The following is a 25931-nucleotide window of genomic DNA, read 5'->3' on the forward strand; positions in this document are numbered from 1 at the left end:
GTAGTACGTGGATAGTAATATTCAACGTGAGTCGCGGAGTGCTGTACGTAGTTATTGCGCAAAGTTCCGAGTGTTAAAGATTTCGCGTACGATAGGCACTCGCACGTCGGTCTAACCGTCGATTTCAGTTTCTTCTTTTCTACTTTTATCCCCTCGTCGCCCGCTACCCGATTATCGATGGACACGTCTGTCGGTTATCACGCTACCACGGAGACGTCGGCGGCTGGAACGGTAATATCATTTTTTTTTTTTTCGACTTTTTCTCTCCTTTTGTTCCTTCCCCCCCCATTGCCCTTCGTTTCTTCGCGCGGTGTATCGGCGCGATCGCGTCGTCCGCACGTTTCTCGGGCCGCATAAACCCACGGGGGATCAATAAGTTCAACGAACAGCGTCACGGCGACGCGAGCCCGAGTTCTCGTGGTAGACGACGGTTGGCAGTCCTTCCCCCTCTCCCCTCAGAATGGACCCGACTCTGACGATTTTGACCGCCATTTCGTCACTCTGCTCTTCCCCTCGTTGCGTCGCCTTACGCGATTGTCTTTTCTTCCTCGCTTTTATTTCTTTTTTTTTTTTCTTTTTTCCCCCCTCGTTTTCTCTTGATATTCCGCCGAAGCGTCGCAGCCGCGCGCATGTAACGCGAGGAATCGATCTAGACTTGAGGCCCCGTAAATACGTATATATTGATAGCAAGCCGGCTACCGTTTTTAGCCATCATTCTTTATGCACGCGCACGCGAATTTCAGTCATCTCTTAATAATACTTGATAATTCTTTAGGCTCATATTCACTAATATAATATATTTATTACGGTTTTACTTTTGTTTTATCTCCTATTTTTTTAAATTAAATTAGTAAAAGCCAAGATTAGAGATTATAAATGTTGGAAACGGCTTTCGTTTTATATATCGAACATGAAACCAATATACCTACATATTTAGTTGAAAAGACAAAGTAAATAGTATAAAAGATCCAATTGGTAAGAATTTAGATACTTATTAAAATGACAGAAATATCTACTTCCTATTTTTACACATATTTATACCTTGAAGTTTTTTTTGAGAATTATTCAATATGAATAACATCACGGAAATATAAACTATAAAAATATTTTAATTTTTATATACATTATAAATATGGATTAATTTGATGGACATTTGTTTCAGATGGTGTCGTCTAATCAGCCGGTAAGATCATTAAAGCAATTAATATTTCATCTCTTTTCACTTAATTGATCATTACCCTTCTGGATATAATAAGACATTAAATATTTTATTAAGAAAATGAATTAGATTCTGTTAATAGTGGATATTAGCTCAGTGAATTTTTTATTAGCTTTATTTTATGTTCCATTAAAATGTGCTTTTACCTGACTGAGCAACAACAAGTCTCGAACAGACACCATACTTTCCATAGAAGAATGTATGATCGGTTTCTGAGATACAAATTTTGAACGAGGCTCATATGCGCACAGTAGCGCGACGTTTTAAAACCCTTGGTGGAAACAGTCTGTTTCATTTATAATGATGTATTATTATTGCTTATGATATTCAACGTAATAGTAATAGTAACACTAAATACTGTATATGATTTCGCAGAGAAAGACAAAGATATTTGTCGGCCGACTGCCGGAAAATTGCCGTGACGATGAGTTGCGGCAGTTGTTCCTGCGTTTCGGCGAGGTGACCGAGTGCGACGTGATGAATCGATACGGCTTCGTTCATATGGCGCGAGAGGAGGATGCAGCGGCGGCGATCAAGGCACTTCACAACTCCAACTTCAAGGGAGCGACAATCAACGTGGAACAATCGACTGGGAAGTCACGCGGTGGCGGAGGAGGTCGCCGAGATGACCGAAGAGGTGGACCAATGAGAGGTGGTAGGGGAGGACGAGACGGTGGTAGAGACGCTCGTCCTGGACCATACAATGATAGAAGAGGTTGGTATCGCTTACACCTGAGTACCGTGAATTCCGACAAAACTATTTTCTCATTTAATTTGCTTTCAGTATTTGTGCCGCCCCGTTTATTACATTTAGTTCATAATATTCTTCTATCTTTTGCTAATATTTTATATATTTTTTTTTTAATTTTTTCTGTCCCGCATCAATCAGCGTAGAAAATAGATTTGCCTGGTTGGAAAACTACTTGGTAATCCTCTGCAACGATATAACGTAGTCATTTGAGAAAATAGTCTGTTGGAATGACAAAGATGAGTGAATCCCAGATGCGCGCAGTGCGAAATGAATGCTGCCAATCAGATTGTATTAATTTATTCTAATTCTGCCTATCTAAACGATCCGATTGATGGTGTCTGTTTTATACTGCACATCTGGTATGCTCCCAAAATACATGATGTGAACCTTGACATAGTGTACATTAAAAAAATCCCATATCTCGGCGTGCTTTACAGTTCTTCCGATCCAACTCGTTGGTTACGATGGATCTGCTGCAGGTGGCGTCGCAACCGGCTACACCGATTACAATCGCGGGGCTGGTGACTTTAGCGGCCGTGGAGCGGACTTCGGTGCGGGCTATGCTGATCGCGGTGCCTATGGCCAGAACGTGGGTGGCGCGACGATGGGTTACACCTCGACGGCGCCAGGAATGGGAGGCGGTTACGGGCCAGCTGCTGGTGCTGTGGGAGGATACGGTCCAACTGGCGCAACGGACTACGGACGGACAGCTGACTACGGTCGCGCTGACTTCGGTGCTAGAACAGATTATGGTAATCACGGTGGTGAGTGGTGTTTGTGCAGCTTTAAAAGTATGTGACTTCGTCCCTTTTTATTTAATAGTATCATATAACATTTTTCGGCGTTTTAATATCTTAATTTTATTGCAATTTAACATGGTCACGGTGAGTAGACAGCAGGAGTATTAATTTACTTATTTAATAGTTTATTAATTTTTTGATTTTCGATTTCTGTAAGACAGATGAAAGGGATACGCAAACTTTCCAAGTGAAACAAACATGGAATGTCTATGTAATTCAGATTTTTAATATCAGTGTTATTTACAGTAGTTGGCGGCGGCATGGCTGGTGATTTCAATCGTGGAGCACCTGGTCCAGTTGATTATGGTCGCACTGATAACTTCGGTGCCAGTCGCACGGTTGATTATACAGCAAGAAACGATTACGATCGAAGTGCAGCTGGACCGATGAGAAACGGTGGTGGTGCTGTTGCTACTACTGGATATGGAACTGGATACACTGACGTGGGATATGATGAGAGTCATTGGTAATGTAGACGCTATTATTTTTTCCCGTTTTATTTTCAAATGTATCGTAATTTTATTATACTTTATACAATTTTCAGTGTAGGGTTTTTTTTTATTTTTAAGAATCTGATTTTTTTACCCAGCTCTTATTAAACATTAGTTTATTTAAATTTCTGTTCTCGATCAATTTATTGCCAAGTTTATTAATATTGGTATTAATATACGGTTTAATATATCGTTTACTAAAAATTTGGATACAAATGCATTTACAATTGAGGGAATAACAATTTGATAAAATGTATTATAAAGTATACAAGTAATTTTTATTCGAATTTAAAAGGATTTTTATTTTATCGTTAAGTAAAAACATTTTTTTAATGATAAAACTATGTCCACAGCTTTGTAACAGTATAAAAAAAAGGGAAATAATTATTATTAATTTACAAAACAAAAATGTTAATGTTACCCAGGATAAAATAAAACTAAGTAATGAAGGTAATTGTGTTTAACCGGTTTATCCGGACGGGCCAGAAAATATGACGGGTGGGAGGTGGGGGAGGTAAATCAGGGAGATACGATGGCCTACGAAAAGAATAATGGTTCCGATAATGATATGCTATTTGACAGGCCGATGAGCACTGGACCTAGCTATAGTACAGGAGCACCTAGTTACAGTACTGGTCCAGGACCGCAAGCTGACATGTTTAGTAGAAGACCTGGTAGTACCGTGCCTGGTAGTGGTGGATATCCACCGGTCGCAGGCGGGTAAGTTGCAAATCGTATTTTTCTTTCCTCTACAAAAAAAAAAAATAAAAAAAATCTTTACTTGATTTCTTACAAGTGTCCCAGATCGCGTCGCCTCTTTCAGCTCCTCCGTATACATAGCTAACGATATGTTGTGTATTGTGTTGCAGTTATGCCGAGGGATATGACAGACCGGACGCATATGGTCCTCCACGTGGTGGCGGACGGTAAGTTTTTCATTTTATTTATATACCTCGTACATTTTTGATCTTGTCTTAAAGACGAAACTGCGACTTATGAAAAGTAACACACGTTGACGTTCACAAAGCGAAAAAGAATCATTTTATTGCGTACGCTTATCAATCTGGCGTTTTTACTTTTTCTTTGCGCTACACACTACTCCCTCGTTATTGTCTCAATTATATGTAACACACATACAGTTTCTATGCGAATTTCGATGCAGGTTGAATATTTCTGTAAAAGTATAAGATGTGACACTTAGCGCGACACTCGGCGACAACGGAGGTACTCACCTTTGCAGCGTCACGGTGTCGTTTATGCGTATATGAACCTTGATTTCCTTCGATACACGCATGGGAACCGACTTCCCTATCTTATGAGTGTAAAAGAGAACAGAGGCTGAAAATCACTTTTCTAAAAGTCCCATTCCCAAGTCTAACGATTGTACGTTATTAATAACAAATATTTGATAAATATGAAGGAAAGATTACACGTCGACAATTTTATATTATCATCTACGAATGTTGTAACGTAGATATTTTACTTTTTTTTTTTGCTTGAACAAATCTCAATGTAGGGGCAGTTAAAGATAATTACGACGTCACCGGTTACAATAACAGTTTAATATTTTATTTAAAGTTAATTATTATAAAAGAATTAATATAAGAATTAATAAAAGAGAAAAAGAAATTTTAATTAAAAAGTTAATTTTTACAAATGAGCTTAGAATTTTTTTACAAATAAAAATTTTTTACTGTTGTGCATTTTTATATTTAAGGTATATGACTTACAATGATTGAAGGACTTGTTGCTATCACTATGGTACATTTATGATATATCACCTCTCTTCTTTTACGTACTCTGCGATAAAGCTTTTTGAGCAGAACGTCCATCCAAGAAGCGTTGTGCAGTCAGCCTGCGGCAATTCCGTAATGGCGAGATGCGCTCAAAGAGGTAGAAACCTTTCCGTAAAAACGAGAAGAACGGAACATCGATTACGTAACTGATCTCTGCGGGCATTCCCGCGATACAGAGGATATCTCGTGAATGTTTTCGGGAACATCTTCTTGGAGATAAAAATCTTCGATTCCTGCACACTTTCCGTATACGAATTGACCGTCGTGCTATCCTGTGCTCTTGTATGTACATCGCAAAGTTGCAATCAACTATACTACAAATGCACGTCCTTCGCATTTGCTTTTTTCCTATCCTCTAACAGCTTTCTGGAACGCGATCTGAAACGTTTTCTCTCAATTCGAGAAACGTTTTGTTTAAAAAAAAAAAAAGATGAAAATGAAAAGACGAAATAATGCGTTGCGTCGTAGCCTCTGCGCTCTCAGCGGCAAGTATCTGATAATAAAATTTCGACTATCGTTAGATTTTACTTTTCTATTCTCCATAGAGCTCGACTCAGTTTCTAAATGCACTTGCGGCGACGGTGCACGGAGAAACGAAATGCCCGATTGCGACGTCTCGATCGTCTTCTTACATGTATGACAGTTAGTCAGAACTGGGCGTTAACTTTCCTTTTGTCGACAATTTTAATTTCATGAATGTGCAGTTAGTTTTCTTTTTTTTTTTTTTTTACTTTATATAAATCCAATTGTTCTTCAAATTTTTTAATGTGTTACAATGTGCTAAATAATTGCAATATACATATATTTTGTAAATACGTTCGTCATCTTTGAGTGATGGAATTTCAATCTTTTGGTGCGACCTAAAAAAAAGACATGGATTTAGCAATGTACATACATGGTGAATCGATTAAATACATCGGTAAAGATGATAAAACGTCCAGATCTGGTAACTGTGCCTCTCGATCTGTGTTATATGCGCTGCGACGTGAAACAAATGATAAAAAAAAAGAACGGATATCCACAAGACTTCCTTAACATCATACCGTTATCGAAATCTACAATTTCGATTCGTATAGACTGTGTTCTATGTTCTATGATTATCACGCACGCCAGTGTCACATCTTATACTTTCTTCTTGCTCCTTGCGCAGCAAGGGTAACGTAATTAATTCTGCGATTTTTCATTTTCTGACCTTTTAGCTTCCCAGGTCCGGCAGATGCGATGCCACCAAGGTACTAAAAGTGTACTAAGCGCGCTAGCGCATGCGAAAGGCGACCAAAAAATGCAAAAAAACACACACAAAAAAAAAAAAAAAAGAAACTGTAAACAAAAGATCACCTTTTAGCAGCGACCATTCGCTTATCGGACTCTATTACCTAGGAATCGCCCTCTGCGTCCGTCATATTAAGTCCATGATAATTATAATGAAAACTATATAATACTTACACTAGAACTTAATATCGTTTAACTGTGTCGTAAAGTACGATAATGATACAGCTATCAAGAGATAGCATATAAACAATCAGTTAAATTTAAGCCCAGTTTTTTCTTTTTTTTTTTTTAAACACAGTATAGAGATCGATCTATAAATTATCAATTACTCAATTTATTACTGATATACTTACTATGTTAGTCCATTATGTACTTTTGAAGAGAACTTTCGGCATTACATTATTCATGGAGTTTACGTTCAATTTTTTTCCTTGCTCCCTTTTTCGTGGCTCATGAAACTCGATGTTACATCTAGAAGTTTAACACTTTTTCCGCAACTTAATTCTCTTAACGCGTCATAGTGTGTAGACGATTTTATCCCATAGCATTTATTTTACAAAAGATGACTTGTGCTACAATAACATCCGTTGTACCTTTTTTTACACACAAGAAATTGAATAATATTTGCAAATGTTTATAAGATAGAGAATAAATAGCAGTTATCACAATGTACCTTTATATAAAATAAATAAAGTGCAGATATGGATATCCTTCAAAGCAATCTTTACAATAGTATCTAATAATATAATTTATCGCTTTTCTATCTCGTCTTTTGTATGTAATAATACTGCCACTCAGTTCAATTATTCAATAATTGTCAACGTCTGTCTGTAACAATTACAAAGGTTTATTTTATTAAGTAACGTAATAATACTTTTAGTTTATGTGAAAAAAAAAAACAAAGTATACATTTTACTTTTAAGCTACTTTATCTTTATTTCTTTTTGTCTCGTCTTTTTATATTATTTTTACTATGATTGCTAAAGTGTCTTCACTTTGACATTACGTAACGTCATCTCGAAGAGAGTATTAAGTTACAGCATATCGATATTGAATAGAATACTAGCTATCCATCAACTAATATATCAACTTGTGTCATTCGTAGAAGCGAGCACAGCAAGCCGATTAGTAATAACCAGCGTGCGTGCAATTATGTTACTTAACGTTCATTCTTAATTCGATGACGTTCTGCATTGTAACTTTGTGTCATTTCTAGAATTATGGTGAATAGTAATGTACACGAGAAAAATTTTTACTTATTTATTTTTTGTACAAATATTTTTATACGGTATGAAACAGTGCTCGGAATTAATTACAAATTTCGAGCACTGGACCATACAAGATTGTATGTCACTTTGAAAGATGCGTCAAGAAAAAAAAAAGTTTATTAACAATGCAAAACGCCAAGTCAATCTCCAGCAGTTTACTTAGTTAGGCCTGTACCGAAACGGCGGTAATGTGAACGTGCGATGAAAGCGTTGCCAAACATATCCTGGTGGCATCCGAGCGGCTTGTCGACCTGCGATTATTGAAGAAACCGATTACGACGATTAACTCTCGCTATGCGTAGATGGCTACCCGTAGATGCGGCGATCGGCGAATAAAGCAACCTGCGATATGTGGAAAATGCGCCACAAATTGCGTTTGCGTTCAAAGCTGGCGTGCTTTGAATTTAACCAGGAAAAGGTATGTTCAACGCGTGCGAACCTTTATATTTTATCTGTTGAGACAGACTCGAGAGCGCCTATCTCTCAAGGGATGAAAGAGGGGGGTGGGAAGGGAAGGGAAGTTCTATCACTATACTTAATAAGTGCGAATGGAGAATGTCCGGTCGAACAAAACGTAGTATTGTCAAACGAGAAAAAGAAAAAAGAACTATCGAAGCGTGAATAAGTAAAGCGGCCGCATTTTCTTGAGAATCTCAGCGTGTTATACATTGCGACGAAAGTGCATCGATTCTAATTCCATCTCTGCTATGTACATTCGCACTACAATTCTCATTAAGATGCAACTACTATAACTTTTAGTCTAGATTTCTATCAAACATATTGTTAAAATGGATATACATTGGTCGCGTTCAGCAGAAGTGTTACTTTTGCAACTGTTGTAATCAGATTCGTGATTTCTGCAACAGTTGCAAAGGAATCTTTTCTACTGAACGCGACTATTGTTTCCTCAATTTAAGTGATTCGTACACTTTTCTTTTTTATTCTTTTTTTTTTTTATTATTGAAAAATATTTTTCATTACGAGACAATTTTGCCGAAAAATTTCGTATAATATCGGATTATTATTAGTATTATTTAATTTCATTCTGTGTTCGAACTAATCTATTTTAATATGACCGAACTGATTGGATACAATAATAGACGATGTCAAATGTGTTAAAACAAAGTGATTTTTTTTAATAGACTGAAAAGAAATTAATATATTGCATCTCTCACAACATGCCAAAACCTATCATGGTTTTCGTTAAATTAACTGCGTTTTATCGATGTTTTATGAGATGGAATTAGAGCGTAAGATGAAAACGAATGCTGCGATGCGTGAATTGAAGCACTGGTTTCTTGCTAACTTTTGCCGTTGCAATTTGCGAATTGTTCATTTTATGTCGTTACCGCCGCCGAATCTCGTTCCGCAAATTAAATTCTAAAATTTTCCTCGTATTCTCGCGACGAGACTAAGCGCCACGTTCTACGACACGCTATTGTGTTTCCAGAGCAGCTCGTATCTTGATGTTAACGAAAGAGAGTCGCAGAAATTTTTTTTTTTTTAATTTGTCGACCTGTACAGCACTCCTATTAACTACTTAATCAAAATGCATTATGCCTCTTGCTATATTTCTGAAGAAAATGCATTTTCTCTAATTTTACAAAGTATTTGTCTAAAATATATTATAAAATATTTCTTTAATAGTATATATATATGTATGTATGTCGCGGGCCAAGTCCGCGTGGTGTACAGTGTCTGCGTTGCTCAGGCTCAAGCTGCGCTAGCTCGTTGCTTATCGCTCAACGTGACTGGACAAAACCTATTTAAATGTAATTAATGGATATAGCTCGATTTCGACATTGCCCTCTTGGAGCAATGGGCTAAGTCCCGGATTATGTCTGCAGCGTAATAATAACTGCTGATATATTCCCACTTCTGGGCGAGCAGCGTTGACTTTGCCCGTATCAAATCCATGTCCACTAATGTTTATTGATGGTTTTGTTTTAACAGACTTTGCCCGGTCGCATTGTGCAATGCTGACGCGACTTGGCATTGTACACCATACAGACTATGTCCGTGATATATGTATGAATATATACTTTTTATTTCAAATCGCACATAAGTTTAATTTTGCAAGTCAATAAAATCGTAATAATTCAATAAAAATAAAGACAAGTACAACAGGTACTTCACTTACGATTGTTAATAATTTTTTTATTAACAATTTCGTTAATTTTATTGGCAAATATTTAAATATATGATAAGCTAGTTTTATTACTTATGAAGTCCACAATTCAGTGGGCAATTTCTCTCATATACGATCTATATAATAATATAATTTTTTTAATAGATTACAAACGGGATGAACGGGACAAACCGATGGACATTGAGATGAACTCAATGGGATTCACTAATAATACCCAGGAGTATTCATTATCATTGAACTCGTCCAGGAAATGATAATTGGAAGACGGATAATAATGCCTGGCGGCATATATTGAGAAGTGAGCACACAGAAAATAAAGTATGAAATTATTATGCATATATTTTTAACGTATGTATAAATTGCGTAATATCTACAACTATCAATAACTATATAATGCAATAATTAAAAAAATTTTTTTTTAGTAAATTATACTCATCTATTTTAAGCCCATTCTGTTAAACGTAATTTTTAAAAAATATTTACTTACTAATTTTATTAGTTTTTTAATTCGTTTTGATTGCAGTATTCTCTCGATAAAAATATAATACGATAAAAAAAATGGGAAGTTAATTCTTGATACTATTTCTTTTTTCTTTCTTTTTTTCTATCTTTAAAATTAAAGGAATTCACTCAAATTAAGCACATTGATCAGTCTTAAGTAACAACTATATATAATTAATTTTAATTTTATCACGATAGATTAGGTTGTGGCCCGACACCGTCTGCAAGCTCGTACACGAGCGATGCTACTTCTATGGCCAGTTTATCAACGTCTGATGAATTTTCACATTCCGCATAAACTCGCACAATATCTTCAGTTCCAGAAGGCCTGAAAAGAAAATTGAGTGATTTTTTTTTTATTACAGTTTCCCATACCCCAAGATATTTAAATAAAATTTTGAAAAGTGAACAATAATTTGAATCTTTGAATATGCACCTCGCAAATGATGCATTCATCAAGTTTATAAAAATATATTATACCTAACGAAAGATCGACCTCTTGGATATTTCGAAACAATTTCGTCGATCTTGTTTTGCAAACCAACTGGAGTCAAACAATATCTTTCGGCATTGGTTGTCGTTATAACATTTCTATCTTTTACTCTGACTTTGAGTTGCTTATTCGGAAGATCATTGTAACTTTTTTGCCATTCGATAATATTCCAGCCCTTAGCGTGCAAAATCGTCTCGACTAACAACATATCGCTCAATGCATCACCGACCGTTTCATTTATCAAATCAATTACGTCTCTCAATTTCGTAGCGGCCTCTTTTTTTGTTGCTGAATGTGTTTTATTTTTAGTATAATTTTTAATAATTTCTTTAGCAGTATCTTTGAAGATTACAGTTCCATGTCCGTTTGCTTCAAAATAAATTCCAATATCAAACTCCAATGCTTTTTTGTGCAAATGCTTCACTCCAGTTTGTACACACGCTACCGGAACTTTCAACACGTTTGAAATATAATCGGTTGAACCACCATTGGCATATGCAGTCTGCACCAAGCCTAATTGTAAGACTAAACCGCTTGTTTCCAATAATTCCTTGAAATAAGAGGCGACTAGCGTTGCTATTCGATCTCCATCCAGAAGACAAAATTTGTCATTTTTGTCTATGTAGAAATATACTACTCTGTCGGCGTCTCCGTCTATGCTAACACATCTAACATTTCTTTCAGATGGTACATTTAATGGCAATGCTTGTTGTACTTTAACAAAATCTGCTCCACACATATAATTCAAATCTCCACAGCCATCATTAAATAACTTGATATCCAGCATGCCTTCCAAGTGTCTTTGCAACTCTTTCACTGCAATAGCACCAACACCATTTGCAGCATCTAACATCAACGTGCTCGTGTAATTACCATTATTTATCGTGTTACCTCGAATACTTTTAAATACAGCTGTTAGTTTTAAATAGTAGCCTTGTAATGTAGGATCACCATAGGAACCTTTAGTATTTGTACACACGACGATATAATGTAGCTGTGGAGTTGTGACTAATCCTAAATCTGTGACCTCGCCGTGTAAAGTTTTAATTCCTACCAATGCTGCATTTAATAAAATAGGACTGCTTATGCGAGTATCTCTTCCTATGATTACTGTGGCCGGTACTGACAAATCGATATTTTCCTTTGTAGATATCTCTATTAACATCGATGCTAATTCACTATCTGGCACATTGGCTAAATTTGTCGCTATCGTTTCCCAAGAAACCTCGAGCATTTCACCAGCTGGGTCAACAAGTTTTATACCATTGTCAGGCTCTAAGTTGTGGCTTGCAGTAATCATTAAACCTATGGCACCTAAATAAAAAATTTATTCAGAAAAAATATTAAAAAATTTTTTTATTTTTTAACTACCATATTGCATTAAAAAATTTTTAACTAATACGATATTATATTGCATTTGGCTCACCTTTTTTTGCTTTAGAACGTAATACAGCTAAGAGACCCATTCTGTACAAAACATGATTTAAAATATTCGACCTAAATCATACGTAAAATAATTATTAATTATGCAACGTCTTTTTAAACCTTATCTTATTTATATTAAAGAATAAATTTAGTACAAATTATAGAACAAAAATGTTTAATAATTATTAAATAACAAACATTTTCTAATCGATACGTTATATTTCTAGACAGCAGAAGTATAATTTTGGGATATCTATACATATTTTAAGTGTCTCTAGGACGGTTTGTGATATCTACAGATCGTCATATGTTAGAATCAACAAGTGTCTACGATTTATTAAAAAACTCGTGCTTACTTCGTTCTAAAACCAGCTGTACCGTACTCGATATGCTCGTCGTGTTTTTTACTATATTTCGCGTTCGCGACATCGCGAAAATAATTCGGTTCCATTATATGCCGATACCGCTTCAATAAACGACGAGAATCGCAACCCACTTAAAGATATAAAACATTTCTTGATTTCTCTCTCCTATACTTTCAATAAAGGTTATTTTCCATTCCAAAATTTATTTGCAACATTTTGGGCGTGACGTCATAAAAGTGCGCTCTCAATTGCGCAACTTCTTAGCTGCGCTGTCTGATTGATAGATATTTGCGGTTCTAAAAGACTAACCCAATCACAGCAATTTTATTTTTTTGACGAGTAGGCGTGATTGGCTAATCTAATCATTACAGTAATTTCTACATTTCGTGCTATGTGAACCCGATTTGTCAAGTCTGTTTCGCTCGCTACGGACAGGTTAAGAAGCGCTCGATGAAAGTTTTTACCAAATTGTTTTCATTTTTATTACGATGATAATTAACACCGAAAATGAATAGTTTGGGATTGAATATAATTTTTAGAATGGGCTGTTTATGCACCAAGGAAATTGTTACGGTGAATTCGAGGAAGTATAAGATATGCGAGCACCTCGGAGATGGGCAAGTTTTATTAAGCATTAATTTTTCGCATTTAACAACATTTTTTTGTTCTAGTGTTAATTATTCATAATTATATAATTTATTTCATTTATAACGTACGTCGTGTGACATTATTTTTATAGGAATTATTTGTAGATAACTTTTAAATGACAAAAGAGAGTAATAGTATTTATTGAAGCCTGTTATCTTTATTAGATAATTCTTATCTTTATTATTCTATTATTACATTCACTATTTAATAATTAGTGAGTTTAATAGAAAATTTACTAATTGGTTTGTTTTAATTAATTATATACTTATTTTTCAGTGGATTTAGCACAGTTCTTTTAGTTGAAGATGTTGTCACACATAAAAGGTATGCTATAAAAAAAATTATTTGTCATGGACAAGAAGACCAAGAATTAGCAGCGAAGGAGGTTGAGTATTATAAACTGATAAAGCATCCAAATGTGATACAATGTATAGATTCTGCTTGTAAGGGTACAGCAGACCCAATCATGAATACAACAAGTGAAATGTTAATTGTTTTACCATATTATCATGTAAATTAAAACAATTTTTTTTTACAAATATTATATTTTAAATCTAATTTATTTTTTAATAAATTTTATTTATTTAATTCTAGCGAGGAACTTTGGCAAATGATTTAGAACGACGAGCAAAAAATTGTGATTACAGTAGTCCTATAGACATTTTGAGTATTTTTTTACAAATCTGTGAAGGTATAAAAGCATTTCATGAGGCTAAACCAGAGCCTCTTGCTCATAGAGACTTAAAAACTGCAAATATAATGCTTAGTGATGATGGAACCCCTATTATTATGGATTTAGGTATATTTTATTATAATATTTACATACATATATACGAATTTTTATTAAACATGAAATTTTTTTTTAGGTTCTGTAGCAACTGCCAGAGTTCAAATATGTGGTACACAAGCTGCACGGACTTTACAAGATTTAGCAGCAGAAAGATGTTCCATGCCATATAGAGCTCCAGAATTATTTAACGTTGAAAGTTATTGTATGGTTGATGAGCGAACAGATATCTGGGTAAAATTTGCGATACTTTAATGTTTAATTTTAAGTAGTTTAATTTTTTTTAATGTAGATAATTACAAACTCAAACGCGAGAAGGGCCTGGTGGTGATCGTTATTGTATTAAAAAATTGATTTTACGAAATTATTTAATCAAGAGTTTGTATCGTTTTAAATTATAAAGTTTTTAGTAGAAATTGTTTGGAGGTAAAGAGAACTAATTACTACTTAGCTTTTCGATATTTTAATAATGTTCTAAATTTTTATCCCTTATTTAAATTTATTTTTTGAAAGTTGTTGAACTATAAGTATTTTTAACACGTGTCTTATACTTATATATTTTTTTTCAGTCGCTGGGATGTATCTTGTATGCATTATGCTACTTTAAATCTCCTTTTGATACCGTTTATGAACGAGGTGATAGTGTAGCTCTTGCCGTAATTAGTGCACATATAACATTCCCTGAAGGTACCCCATATAATGAGGTAATAATTTTTTATTTTATATTGTATTTTTTTTAGATCTGTCCATTATTGATATCTAAATTTTTGTTTTTCAGGATATACAAAATTTAATTTTATCGATGTTAAAAGTCAATCCAATGGAACGTCCGTATATATATAGCGTGATAGAGAATGTACACGATACGATCGTGAAATTAAAAAATAATGGATAGTTGTATATTTTATCGTGATACAATAATTGGACTAAATATCGTAAAAGAATATTGAATTTATAAAAAAGCAGACACTAAATGAATGCAATTGTATATGATATACAGGCGTCTACGCAATAAATAGTTAAACGTTATGTACATTAAGAAAATGTAAAAAAAAAAAAGTTTAATGATAAAGTCAATGATTATGAATTTAAAAGTAATGCTGCGAAAAATGTAGAATTTATAGGATACCTAATAAGAGCGTGCATTTAGTTAGAGAAATGTATTTTATAAATTTTGAAAATACATTATTTTATTTGTTATAATGAAGAACGAAACTCATTTATAATAACGGTATGTGTTTAAGATTTGATGAAAAAAAAAAGCGGTTTACGAATAATATAAAATCAGACATATTATAATGTTAAAAATAAAGTTGTCACGCCAAAAGCTGATGTAGAGATTATGCGAAACAGAGGCGAAAAGTCGTGCATTATTTTCGAGGATTTGTAAAAATTATCAAGTAATTAATTAAAATACCTACGCAAATAAAAGCGTGGTAAGCTGTAAGAGACACGTGATAGATAAAATTGAGCATTATCAGGTGGCGTGTTGCTTATCGTCGCCCCTTCTTCACTGTATATGATGTATAACGTGATTTTATATGATTTAATATGTAATTTTTAGAAGCATGAGATTTGTAAAGACAAAATTAATTTTTCGCATTTTATAGTATATATTTATAATTCTGTTCGTAAATTATAATCAATATCTGTTTTTTTTATAATTAAATAATTTTAAATGTTACATAACATAATTAATGTAATGATTTAATTATTTAAATATTTGTAACAACAAAATGTATAATTTTTTATAACGTACAATATCAAAACTAATTTAACTACTAAAAATGAGAACGATACGTTGCGCACATTATGATTCTTATAGAGATCGGAATCGCAATGTTCGTGTTTCTTTTTCTTTTTTTTTTTTTTGTAAATTGCACCTCTCTAATTCTAACCGGCTCCACGTATGATCGTACGATGTGACGTTTCTTCTGACGTTACAAATACAGTTCGATGGCGTTCATAGCCAACTTTACAGCGTGAAACTTGACGTTTTAGAAAGTTATATATATATGCGATACAAATAGTATTAATTAATATTATTTATTATTGCATGTTTTTATTACTAAGCGATAATCATGTATGCTCTTGGAATGAAGAAATATCGCTTTTTGACATATTCTCAATCGTAAACGACCGAGACAATTTTCGTTATGTTTCGTTCCGGTATTGGCAATATTCTCATACATCGAGACACATACAGAAGTGTAATGTCAACCACATTCAAGCAATCTTATGGCAGAGTAAGCGGATAATGTACGTCGTGTCGCTCTTGGAATTATTCAGGATTTATCAAATATTACCTGTTCGCAAAATTAACGGAGCTGTTTGCTTGTAAGTAAAATCTTTATTAATATACAATTAAATGCCGCACAGAAATAGTGGTCTAAGTTGAATGCACAACTATCTTGGTTTTCTAACCTCTTTCACATATCGCTGTAATAAATTCCAGCAAACTTTTCATCGTGCACTGTTAAAGGTTCGCAGTTTATTTCGTGTTATTTTTTTATTTGAGATTGTAATAAGACATAAAAAAGAAAAACTTTATATTTAAAATAACATGAAAGTAATTAAAAATATGTTCCTTATAAAGTTATGTTTAGAGCATTTGTTCTTATATTTGCAATATGAAAAAAAAAAGTAATAGCAAAGGAATATATTTTTTCGGCACTCGATAATATGTATCATTAATATTTAATATTCTGTTAATCAAAATTGATTACACATATTTAAGATATATATTATTTTATTGCTTGTTTTAATTATTGAAAATATAATTTATATGTGATTAATTTAATAGGTTATTACATCGTTTTTTATCGAAATTTTGAAAAGAATTATCTAATTATTAATAATTATTTATATCATAATGAAGTTGATTGATTGTTTTTAAAGGTAGGCAACTTTAATTAATATAATTTTTATACTGATTTTATTGATTTATTTAATTATTTAAAGCTGTAATTTAAATTTTAGCATTAAACAAGTGATATAACTTAAACAATATATTAATTGAATATGAAAGAGCATGATATAAGCATTAGAAAGGAAAAAACCAAGTTTGCATAAGAGAGGTAGCCTTAGAAAGAATATCAGTTTTATTCAAATAAGGCATAGGATGAATAGTATATCTGATAACAACATGAATACAGTTAGGATTGTATTGCTTATTACATATGTAATGATGTACATTTGTTGCTTCTATTTGCAAGTATTTAAAGGATACCAACTTAGTCAAAAGTTTTAATAAAACGCTTATAAAGAACCGAGTACAGTGACTAGCTTCCTAGAGTAAAAATTTTTTTAATAAGCAAGACAACTGTCTTTATTTTATATGTGAGAAAATACACGAACATTAATTTTTATATGTATATTATATAAATTTTTTATTAAAAACTTGTTTGGAAAATTATTTATATAATATCGTTTATATAATATAAAGAAAGTTAATACTTTTTTTTCTTTTTTAAACGCTTGAAACTTGCGTTGAGTGACTTAATTTTTTTACATTTATTTATAAATTTGTAAAAGAATAATGTTGCATATACATATATGTATTAATTCCAATGAAACTTTAATATTTTTGCGTGAGAATCTTAACTAAAGTTAAAACTTTTTATCTATCGATTTTTGCTGTGATATTTGAAATGCTAATTAGTTACGTAATACCAGTGTGCGTAAGTTTGTTCTACTTTTTCAGTTACGCAAACAAGAAATGATAAAAATGCAACACGTCAGAAACTAATTGTAAAGTATACGTTTTGTGTTCTCTTGTTTCTGCTGAACGTTGCCAATGATGAATGGCTGGAATCAGCGGAAGTGATAGATTTGCATTTGCTCAAAAAATCGTAAAATCCATCGGCGTGTGTTTCATATCTTGGTTGAATCTAAAAGCACACATTACACACATTTACAACTTTTACGAGAGTCGCAAATGTATCACTTCTCTCATTGTCGTTGAACGAAGCTATTGTCCAAGTTTAGCGGAAAAAGATTCTTTACAATTGTTGTAAAAATTGTGAATAAATAATTCGATTAAAATTAAGAGCACACGTCAACCAGATTTTTGCGACAGTTTAAACAAAATTATAAATGGTTTTAAGTTACTATCACTTAATGAATAAGTATTTTAATTAATCGAAAGGAAGGCGTTTTTTTTTTTTGTCGAAAGTACACCGACTTTTCTCTCTCAAGCGGCGTCGAAGTGTGTTTATTGGATTTAATTTACATTTTAAATAGAAAGAAACTTGTCAATTTATGTCGAAAGTGTGGAATGTATTCTCTAAAAAGAAAGTAGCCTGTGTTGCGCAATACCGCGAGTGTGTCTCGCTAGAAAGGTTTTCTCTATTCATTAACAAGGTAGAAGTTTTTATCAAGTTATTGTATTATTGTAGCTGCATATTCTTAAAATAAAATTTAGGCGATGAGTTCTATGTTCTTTTTATTTTAAAAGGCTGTTTATGTAAAACTTGGTCTTGAAATAACCTTAGCGTTCATTAAAAGTCATATCAAGAGCATAATCACGCGTCTTTCTCATAACTTTACAAAAACCATATGTTCTATTAAAAAAAAATTTTGTCAAACCTTTTACTTTATTTAAATATATATATATATATTTTTAAGTGTAACTTTTTAAAGTTATTAAATAAAATAAAATTGCCCTAAAGTTTAATACGCTATTCTCATGGATTGTATTTTTCAATAATACAGTATAATTATTTAAACTGATTAATCTTACACGAATCAATTTACAAAAAAATTAAAAAAAAGAAAAAACATTATATATTAATGTTCTTTTTGCGATTCATAAGTAATGTGTGTTCATTAATATATTTATGCGTATGTATGCGCGATACGAGAACTGAAAAGAGAGATAAAAAGACATTACATAAAAAAATCTTCAGAGAATCATACGATATCTTGCGATATCGCGTGAGGACGGAACAATTTTACATATTGGTATAGTGTCACATTGAACATTCAGTTAGCTGCCGCAAGTGATAGCAAGAACTGTGATATTCACGTTAAGTCAAATATTTTTCGAGGTTTGTGAAATTAATACTTAAATTAATATTTGTTTGAAATTTTTTTCAATTGAATATTCAACAGCTAGTTAATATCGATGTTATTAATTAATAATATGATTAATTACGAGCGAAGAAAGCAATATTATTTAGGTATATTATTTTAGGCATAAATATATATAATTTTATCAATCATTAATTTGGTGCGAAAAAAGATGGATTTTTTTTTTTTTTAGTAGAATAATTAGTGATGAAACTATATTTTGTAATTTAAATTAATAGCAAAAAAAAATATATATAATTAGTACAGCAAGATAAAACAAATAATGTTATAAAAAATTTATACAATATAATTATTTATCTGTTGACAGAAATTTCTAAACAATGGCAGCAAAGGGAATTCGAGAAGCAACCGGAAAGGACTTGATCAATCGTAAGCTTTCTGTTGGAACGAAAACAGCAAAATGTAGATTTGTACTTATTACGGAAAATACAAAATGGATCGATGTCGTTAATGATCACCCGTGGCTGAAAACAGAAAGACTAGTTGTTAAACCAGATCAGTTAATCAAGCGACGAGGAAAACTTGGATTAATTAAAGTAAATGCAGATTTAAGCGGAGTACAAAAATGGATTGAACAGCATATGAATAAGGAGCAGCGTATCGGCAAGACAGTCGGAAAATTAAAAACTTTTATTATCGAGCCATTTATACCACACAAATCGGTAAGCTTTGTTTTATCGTTTTACATGCGATGTATTCATAAAATTTTAAGATTGTCTTAACAAAAGGCTGCATTATTTTTTTTTATGGAAAGCATTTATATTATCTATGAATCAGGTAGTTTAAAACAGAAACGTTCTGGATGCGCACAGTAAAACTGACACTATTAATCAACTTTGAAAAAAAACTTTCATTACTTAGAAACCAAATTTAACGTTTGATTATTTGGCGCTTGTGCATTTGTGATAATTTTCAATCAAAAAACCTAATCGATATTCTTTTGACCTTCAACTTTATCTATCTCTGTTTCAATGGTCAGACCTTGTTTGGACACTTTTATCGCTATGTGATACGTTTCAGTAGCTGATTAAGTTTAATGTAAAATTTTAATGATATTCATTTTTAGCTAATAATTAAAAAATTTGAATTTTTATTATGTATTAACAGCTAAATTTATTATTTAATAAATTACACAGATTTAGTACAAAGATTATTGTTTTATATTTATATTTTAGGAAGAAGAAGCTTACGTCTGTATCTACTCTCACCGTACTGCTGATACAATATTATTTCATCACCAGGGAGGTGTTGATATTGGAGATGTCGATGCTAAAGCTTTAAAGTTAGATATACCGGTTGGTGGCGATATACCTGATCGAACTACATTGATCAATAAACTTTTGACGAATGTGATGGATGACAAGAAAGTGTAATGATGTTAATTATGTTAATTTATATTACAGGTATTGTAGCTTTTCGTTTATACTTTTTTTTTTGTATTGTAGAATGATCGCTGAATTCATAGAATCTCTTTACAAGTTCTACGTTCATTTATACTTCACGTATTTGGAAATCAATCCACTAGTGATAACGGACACTGCAATTTATATTCTCGACCTTGCGGCAAAATTAGACACAACGGCGGACTTTATATGTAAGCCAGATTGGGGAGAGATCGATTATCCTCCACCATTTGGAAGAGACGCTTATCCGGAAGAAGCCTATATAGCTGATCTTGATGCTAAATCTGGCGCGAGTTTAAAGCTGACGATTCTTAATCCAGATGGTCGCATATGGACTATGGTTGCTGGCGGTGGTTGGTAGACACGATCACCACTAAAAAATACTTGCGCCTCTTATAATTTCTTTGCTTACTTATCTGAATATTGTATTTAATTTTTATAGGTGCATCTGTGATATATTCAGATACGATTTGCGACTTGGGAGCAGCTGGGGAATTAGCCAATTATGGCGAATATTCTGGTGCCCCCAGTGAACAACAAACTTACGAATACGCAAAAACTATATTGAGTTTGATGACAAAAGTAAAACATCCTGATGGAAAAGTACTTATTATAGGTGGTGGTATTGCTAATTTTACGAATGTAGCCGCGACATTTAAAGGCATTGTTAAGGCTCTCCAAGAATATCAATCTAAGCTGGTAGAACATGACATTAAAATTTTTGTGAGAAGAGCTGGGCCTAATTACCAGGAGGGCTTAAGGTAAAAAAAAATTGTTTTTTTTTTTTAGAAATGTAATATTAATTACAATAATATAATATTACGTATATATATGAACAACGTTTAAAAGTGTGTTGTTTTAATAGAATTATACGAGAAGTTGGTAGACGTTTAGGAATTCCCGTTCATGTATTTGGTCCTGAGACACATATGACAGCTATATGCGCTATGGCATTAGGAAAAAAACCCATTCCCGATCCAGAAGCTCAAGAATTTTCTACCGCGAATTTTCTCTTACCTTCTGGACAGGATGTCGGACCGCCATGCGCATCATCCAAAAATAACATGCATTCATCATCGGAACAATCCAATTTAAAAACTGCAGATGCAGTAGACTCAAGTAGCAGCAAACAACTTTTTAGCAATAACACACGATCCATTATTTGGGGTATGCAAACAAGAGCGGTACAAAGTATGCTGGATTTTGATTTTGTTTGTCGAAGATCCGAGCCATCTGTCGCTGCTATCGTTTATCCTTTTACTGGCGATCACAAACAAAAGTTTTACTGGGGTCATAAAGAGGTAAATTTTTAATTAGAAAAAAGAACTGGTAATATTACAAAATATATTTCTATATAAAATCTTTATCGTCATGGATATTAAAATAAAATTAATTTTATTTTATATTAATTCAATAGGTTCTTATTCCCGTCTACAAACAAATGAAAGACGCTATGGCTAAACATAAAGATGCAGATGTAATGATTACGTTTGCCTCATTAAGATCTGCTTTTGAAAGCACCATGGAAACGTTACAATTTCAGCAAATTAGAACGATTGCTATAATTGCAGAAGGTATACCTGAAAACATGACTAGAAAACTGATTTTATCAGCACAAATGAAAAATGTAACTATAATTGGACCGGCAACTGTGGGCGGTGTAAAGCCAGGCTGTTTCAAAATTGGAAACACTGGCGGAATGATGGATAACATTTTACATAGCAAGTTATATCGACCTGGCAGGTACAATATAGACGTAATTTAAATTTTTTAATAATAGTCAATAAAATTGATTGGTTAATTATTAACAATATTATTTTCAGTGTCGCTTATGTTTCTCGTTCCGGCGGCATGTCAAACGAATTAAATAATATAATTTCCAAAGCTTCCAACGGCGTGTTAGAGGGTATTGCAATCGGTGGAGATCGTTATCCGGGAACTACTTTTATGGATCATATTATGCGTTACCAAAAAAATCCCGAGGCAAAACTAATTGTACTGCTCGGAGAAGTCGGCGGTGTCGAAGAGTACGAAGTATGCGAAGCATTAAAGAAAGGAAAAATTACGAAGCCACTGATAGCTTGGTGCATTGGTACTTGTGCTAGCATGTTCAATTCTGAAGTACAGTTTGGCCATGCCGGCTCTATAGCAAATTCAAATCTTGAAACCGCTTCTGCGAAAAATGCAGCATTGAAGAAGGCCGGTGCATACGTTCCAAACAGTTTCGATAATCTTGGTGATCTTATACAAACTGTTTACGAACAATTAGTGAAGAATGGCACAATAATTCCGGAACCTGAAGTTCCAGTGCCAACGGTACCAATGGATTATGGATGGGCCAGGGTAAGTTTTGATTATTTACTAATCTTTTATAGAATTTATATACTAGAATTATTAATTAAAATATTTAAACCATTTTTACATATATTTTATATCGTATAAAATAATTTGTTTTTTATAAAATTAAACAGGAACTTGGTTTAATACGCAAACCTGCGTCATTTATGACATCAATTTGCGATGAACGTGGACAGGAATTGTTATATGCAGGTATGCCTGTAACTGAAGTTCTGAAACAAAATGTAGGTATCGGTGGCGTTGTTTCGCTTCTATGGTTTCAACGTTGTCTACCTCCAACCTATTGTAAATTTCTCGAAATGTCACTGATGCTCACGGCCGATCATGGCCCGGCAGTTTCCGGAGCTCACAATACTATTGTTTGTGCACGTGCCGGAAAAGACTTAGTTAGCTCTCTTGTTTCCGGACTTTTGACAATTGTAAGTAGAAAAAAAACCATAGAAAACGATATAATTATCGATTCAATATTTCTATTTATTCGTTAATTTGCAGGGAGACCGTTTTGGTGGTGCTTTAGATGGTGCAGCTCGTATGTTTTCTGAAGCGTACGATACTGGCTTACATCCACAGGAATTTGTAAATAATACACGTAAGAAAGGCGAATTGATCATGGGTATTGGTCACCGGGTTAAGTCAATTAACAATCCAGACATGCGTGTAAAACTTATTAAGGAATTCGTGCTGGAGAACTTCCCGACAAAACCTTTGGTTGAATATGCTCTAGAAGTTGAAAAGATAACGACCAGCAAAAAGCCTAATTTAATTCTCAATGTGGATGGTATTATCGCATGCTCTTTCGTCGATATGCTACGGAATAGTGGCAGCTTTACGAGAGAAGAGGCGCAAGAATATATTGAAATAGGTGCCATAAACAGTTTGTTCGTCCTCGGTCGCAGTATAGGATTTATCGGTATGACTATAATTTTACATATATTAGCATATACATTATTGTACGTTTATAAGAAACTAATACACGAATATAACTAATTTTAATTATTAATTCAATGCATTTTTTTTTAGGCCATTACATGGATCAGAAAAGGTTAAAGCAAGGTCTTTACCGCCATCCGTGGGACGATATTTCTTATGTACTACCTGAACAATATAATTAAATCATAAAGTAATGCATAATGATATAATATATAACGCTTAATGCCTCGTCGTTAATCACGTAGTCCAAAGACCGTCTTAAAAGTAAATAATGGCCATAGAAAAGCACTAAATATCAATCTTAATAATTGGCACTCGTTATTTATCAAAATGATATATTCGAAATTAAACTGTAAATCACACTACGTGTTAAAAGCACTGTATTCTTATTATTTTAAGTTAATTCGTTACATTAATTAACTTTTAATTCTAAAACACTAAGTACTAAGGCACGTTGCGAGAAAATTAGCTGGCACTATAACTATATGCACAAGTTGTCTATAAAGTCCACCCTCAAAAACCTCCAAATCGAACATGTATTTCGGCTTAACGTAATTCTGAGCTTTTTCTGAAATGCAGGAGATGGAATCGGATTTTATAGATACTTTATTTTTATTATAAATGAAAGAAAGTTTTTAAATATCTATTAATTACATTCCCATTAATGTGCATTTTCGTTCGAATAGACATTAGACGGTGAAAACTTGGAGTATCTAACGATTTATTTTATTAACTCGTAATTATTGAATAAGAAAATTATTGTAACTACTTATTATTAATAGTTATATAATTACAATAATTATTATATGTATATTAATCACACACGCACAATGATATGGAATTTGAAGAAAGTAGTAAATATATATTTATCGTTTAGTCATATCTAGTCTACGTGATCTTACCTAATTTTGCCTTATCTTATTTTTATTTTATTTAACTTTATTTCATTTTTAAATTTCTGATTTATTGTTGAGGCATGTTACTGAAATCTTCTACCGTATGACCATATACGATGGTGCGTGGAAGCGTTGAGCCGTTTCCTTGATTGTCGGGAACGACTCCCGGTATCACCGTCGCAAACAGAGAGCCCAACTCGGAATCGCGGCTTCCACGCGTACAAATACAGAGGTTCGTCCGTGTGAAGCCAGCGTTTCGGCTGCCGTCGGATAGAAGAAAAGGCCAGAACTATACACTGTCTGTCCTACTTCTTCGCGGCGTCGCCGGCAGTTATCACAGATTCGCTTCACACTAGCATCGCCGAGTTATAAGATGAGAGCAGAAATATAAACTTAACAGTAAAATAAAAAGATTTTGTAATGATTTTATAATTAAATACGCGTAATTGCGGAGCGATTAACGACGCGTCCGCACCCACGAGGCTCCGCAATTAGACTGACCGTCAGAGATTTCGGCTCGTAGAGAGAAAGATTTCGATCGCGAACGAGTATAAATTTATTTAAGATTTTTGCCGATATGTGCATCGGTGAAACGCGCTTTAATGCGCGTAGCTATTATGCGATAACTCAATCTCACGTTTCTAGATTAAAACGAACGCTATCGATCGGATCGTTTATTGTTAATGAGCGGATTAAATTTCTACATATAATTTAATTGGCGGGGTTCGTTTTACACCGCGTATCTGAAAATCACTCGCGCGTGCTGGTCACTAAAGCTCTATTTGACTTTACGATATCGCGGATGAGAAGCGGCATGTCTAATTTTTATTCACAATAATCGTCGAAATAATTGAGTGGCTTTTTTGCACGTTATCACTCTCGCTTTCTACGGATTAACTTATTGTAAAACTGCGAACTCTCTTTTTCTTATACCGACAAATGTCTAAATAATTGCCTTTACGAGTATGCTTCGCGGGAAAAAATTGTCCATAGCCGGTTAAATTATTTTCTTTTTTGAATATTAAAACAAACCATGCGCACGCTTTGCATCCGCTATTTTTCAAAAAGTTTGTTGTCAGCGGAATGAACGGCGCCAAAAAAGTGCGCATAACGGTAAAAATAAACGGGTCGCAATACAAAATTTTTCACACTCATTGGACACTCGCGGTATCATCCCCATGCCGACCAATTACAACCCTTCTCTTATCACCTGATAGGTGGGAACGTTTTTTCCCTAGTGCGCCAATTAATTACCCCCTCAACATAAGTACCGTTATCACGACCGCGC

The 25931-nt window shown here is 33.5% G+C and overlaps 4 protein-coding genes across 13 annotated transcripts; 3 read left to right on the forward strand and 1 right to left on the reverse strand.

Moving 5' to 3' along the window:
• The first annotated feature begins 14 nt into the window (after nt 1-14).
• LOC139107829 (uncharacterized) lies at nt 15-10662 on the forward strand. 9 transcript variants are annotated; one of them, XR_011546571.1, is made up of 9 exons: nt 15-231; nt 1163-1183; nt 1595-1934; nt 2408-2734; nt 3017-3236; nt 3844-3981; nt 4131-4187; nt 9891-10064; nt 10446-10662. XR_011546571.1 is itself a non-coding variant. In XM_070665688.1 (8 exons), the coding sequence occupies exons 1-8, from the start codon at nt 178-180 to the stop codon at nt 9904-9906; spliced, it is 1173 nt and encodes a 390-aa protein (XP_070521789.1). In that variant the 5' UTR covers nt 15-177; the 3' UTR covers nt 9907-10662. The 9 variants fall into 9 exon arrangements, 7 of the variants coding, with proteins under 7 accessions (XP_070521789.1, XP_070521785.1, XP_070521786.1 ...); XR_011546570.1 differs by having other exon boundaries at nt 9891-10044; XM_070665688.1 differs by having other exon boundaries at nt 9891-10662.
• Nst (phosphoglucomutase 3-like protein nst) lies at nt 10061-12702 on the reverse strand. The gene is made up of 4 exons (XM_070665680.1): nt 12522-12702; nt 12167-12237; nt 10728-12054; nt 10061-10575 (listed from the first exon to the last, which is right to left on the reverse strand). Exons 1-4 carry the CDS (start codon nt 12614-12616, stop codon nt 10437-10439), a joined length of 1632 nt encoding a protein of 543 aa, XP_070521781.1. The 5' UTR covers nt 12617-12702; the 3' UTR covers nt 10061-10436.
• Nucleotides 12703-12882: 180 nt separating this feature from the next.
• LOC139107834 (serine/threonine-protein kinase 16) lies at nt 12883-15315 on the forward strand. Its single transcript, XM_070665695.1, has 6 exons — nt 12883-13147; nt 13455-13689; nt 13773-13977; nt 14045-14199; nt 14535-14669; nt 14744-15315. Exons 1-6 carry the CDS (start codon nt 13038-13040, stop codon nt 14858-14860), a joined length of 957 nt encoding a protein of 318 aa, XP_070521796.1. The 5' UTR covers nt 12883-13037; the 3' UTR covers nt 14861-15315.
• An 834-nt stretch (nt 15316-16149) lies between these two features.
• Atpcl (ATP-citrate synthase) lies at nt 16150-24629 on the forward strand. 2 transcript variants are annotated; one of them, XM_070665672.1, is made up of 11 exons: nt 16150-16302; nt 19364-19718; nt 20232-20425; nt 20502-20812; nt 20902-21220; nt 21325-21760; nt 21877-22202; nt 22283-22802; nt 22931-23236; nt 23310-23727; nt 23838-24629. In XM_070665672.1, the coding sequence occupies exons 2-11, from the start codon at nt 19377-19379 to the stop codon at nt 23927-23929; spliced, it is 3264 nt and encodes a 1087-aa protein (XP_070521773.1). In that variant the 5' UTR covers nt 16150-16302; nt 19364-19376; the 3' UTR covers nt 23930-24629. The 2 variants fall into 2 exon arrangements, with proteins under 2 accessions (XP_070521773.1, XP_070521774.1); XM_070665673.1 differs by lacking the exon at nt 16150-16302 and adding an exon at nt 18786-19013.
• Nucleotides 24630-25931: the final 1302 nt, after the last annotated feature.

Source organism: Cardiocondyla obscurior, linkage group LG14 (genome assembly GCF_019399895.1).
Source record: "Cardiocondyla obscurior isolate alpha-2009 linkage group LG14, Cobs3.1, whole genome shotgun sequence".
In the NCBI taxonomy this organism is placed as follows: domain Eukaryota; kingdom Metazoa; phylum Arthropoda; class Insecta; order Hymenoptera; family Formicidae; genus Cardiocondyla; species Cardiocondyla obscurior.

What these genes read in the sequence shown, in the direction of transcription:
- LOC139107829 (XM_070665684.1), top strand. Translation starts at nt 178, where the DNA reads ATGGACACGTCTGTCGGTTATCACGCTACCACGGAGACGTCGGCGGCT. An exon ending in TGGTGTCGTCTAATCAGCCG is followed by an intron (nt 1,184 to 1,594) that starts GTAAGATCATTA and finishes ATGATTTCGCAG; the next exon opens with AGAAAGACAAAGATATTTGT. An exon ending in TATCCACCGGTCGCAGGCGG is followed by an intron (nt 3,982 to 4,130) that starts GTAAGTTGCAAA and finishes ATTGTGTTGCAG; the next exon opens with TTATGCCGAGGGATATGACA.
- Nst (XM_070665680.1), bottom strand. Translation starts at nt 12,616, where the DNA reads ATGGAACCGAATTATTTTCGCGATGTCGCGAACGCGAAATATAGTAAA. An exon ending in ACGTTCTAAAGCAAAAAAAG is followed by an intron (nt 12,055 to 12,166) that starts GTGAGCCAAATG and finishes TTTTTTATTTAG; the next exon opens with GTGCCATAGGTTTAATGATT. An exon ending in AGAGGTCGATCTTTCGTTAG is followed by an intron (nt 10,576 to 10,727) that starts GTATAATATATT and finishes TTTTCTTTTCAG; the next exon opens with GCCTTCTGGAACTGAAGATA.
- LOC139107834 (XM_070665695.1), top strand. Translation starts at nt 13,038, where the DNA reads ATGAATAGTTTGGGATTGAATATAATTTTTAGAATGGGCTGTTTATGC. An exon ending in TGCGAGCACCTCGGAGATGG is followed by an intron (nt 13,148 to 13,454) that starts GCAAGTTTTATT and finishes CTTATTTTTCAG; the next exon opens with TGGATTTAGCACAGTTCTTT. An exon ending in TTGTTTTACCATATTATCAT is followed by an intron (nt 13,690 to 13,772) that starts GTAAATTAAAAC and finishes ATTTAATTCTAG; the next exon opens with CGAGGAACTTTGGCAAATGA.
- Atpcl (XM_070665672.1), top strand. Translation starts at nt 19,377, where the DNA reads ATGGCAGCAAAGGGAATTCGAGAAGCAACCGGAAAGGACTTGATCAAT. An exon ending in AATTACCAGGAGGGCTTAAG is followed by an intron (nt 21,221 to 21,324) that starts GTAAAAAAAAAT and finishes TTGTTTTAATAG; the next exon opens with AATTATACGAGAAGTTGGTA. An exon ending in AAGTTATATCGACCTGGCAG is followed by an intron (nt 22,203 to 22,282) that starts GTACAATATAGA and finishes TATTATTTTCAG; the next exon opens with TGTCGCTTATGTTTCTCGTT.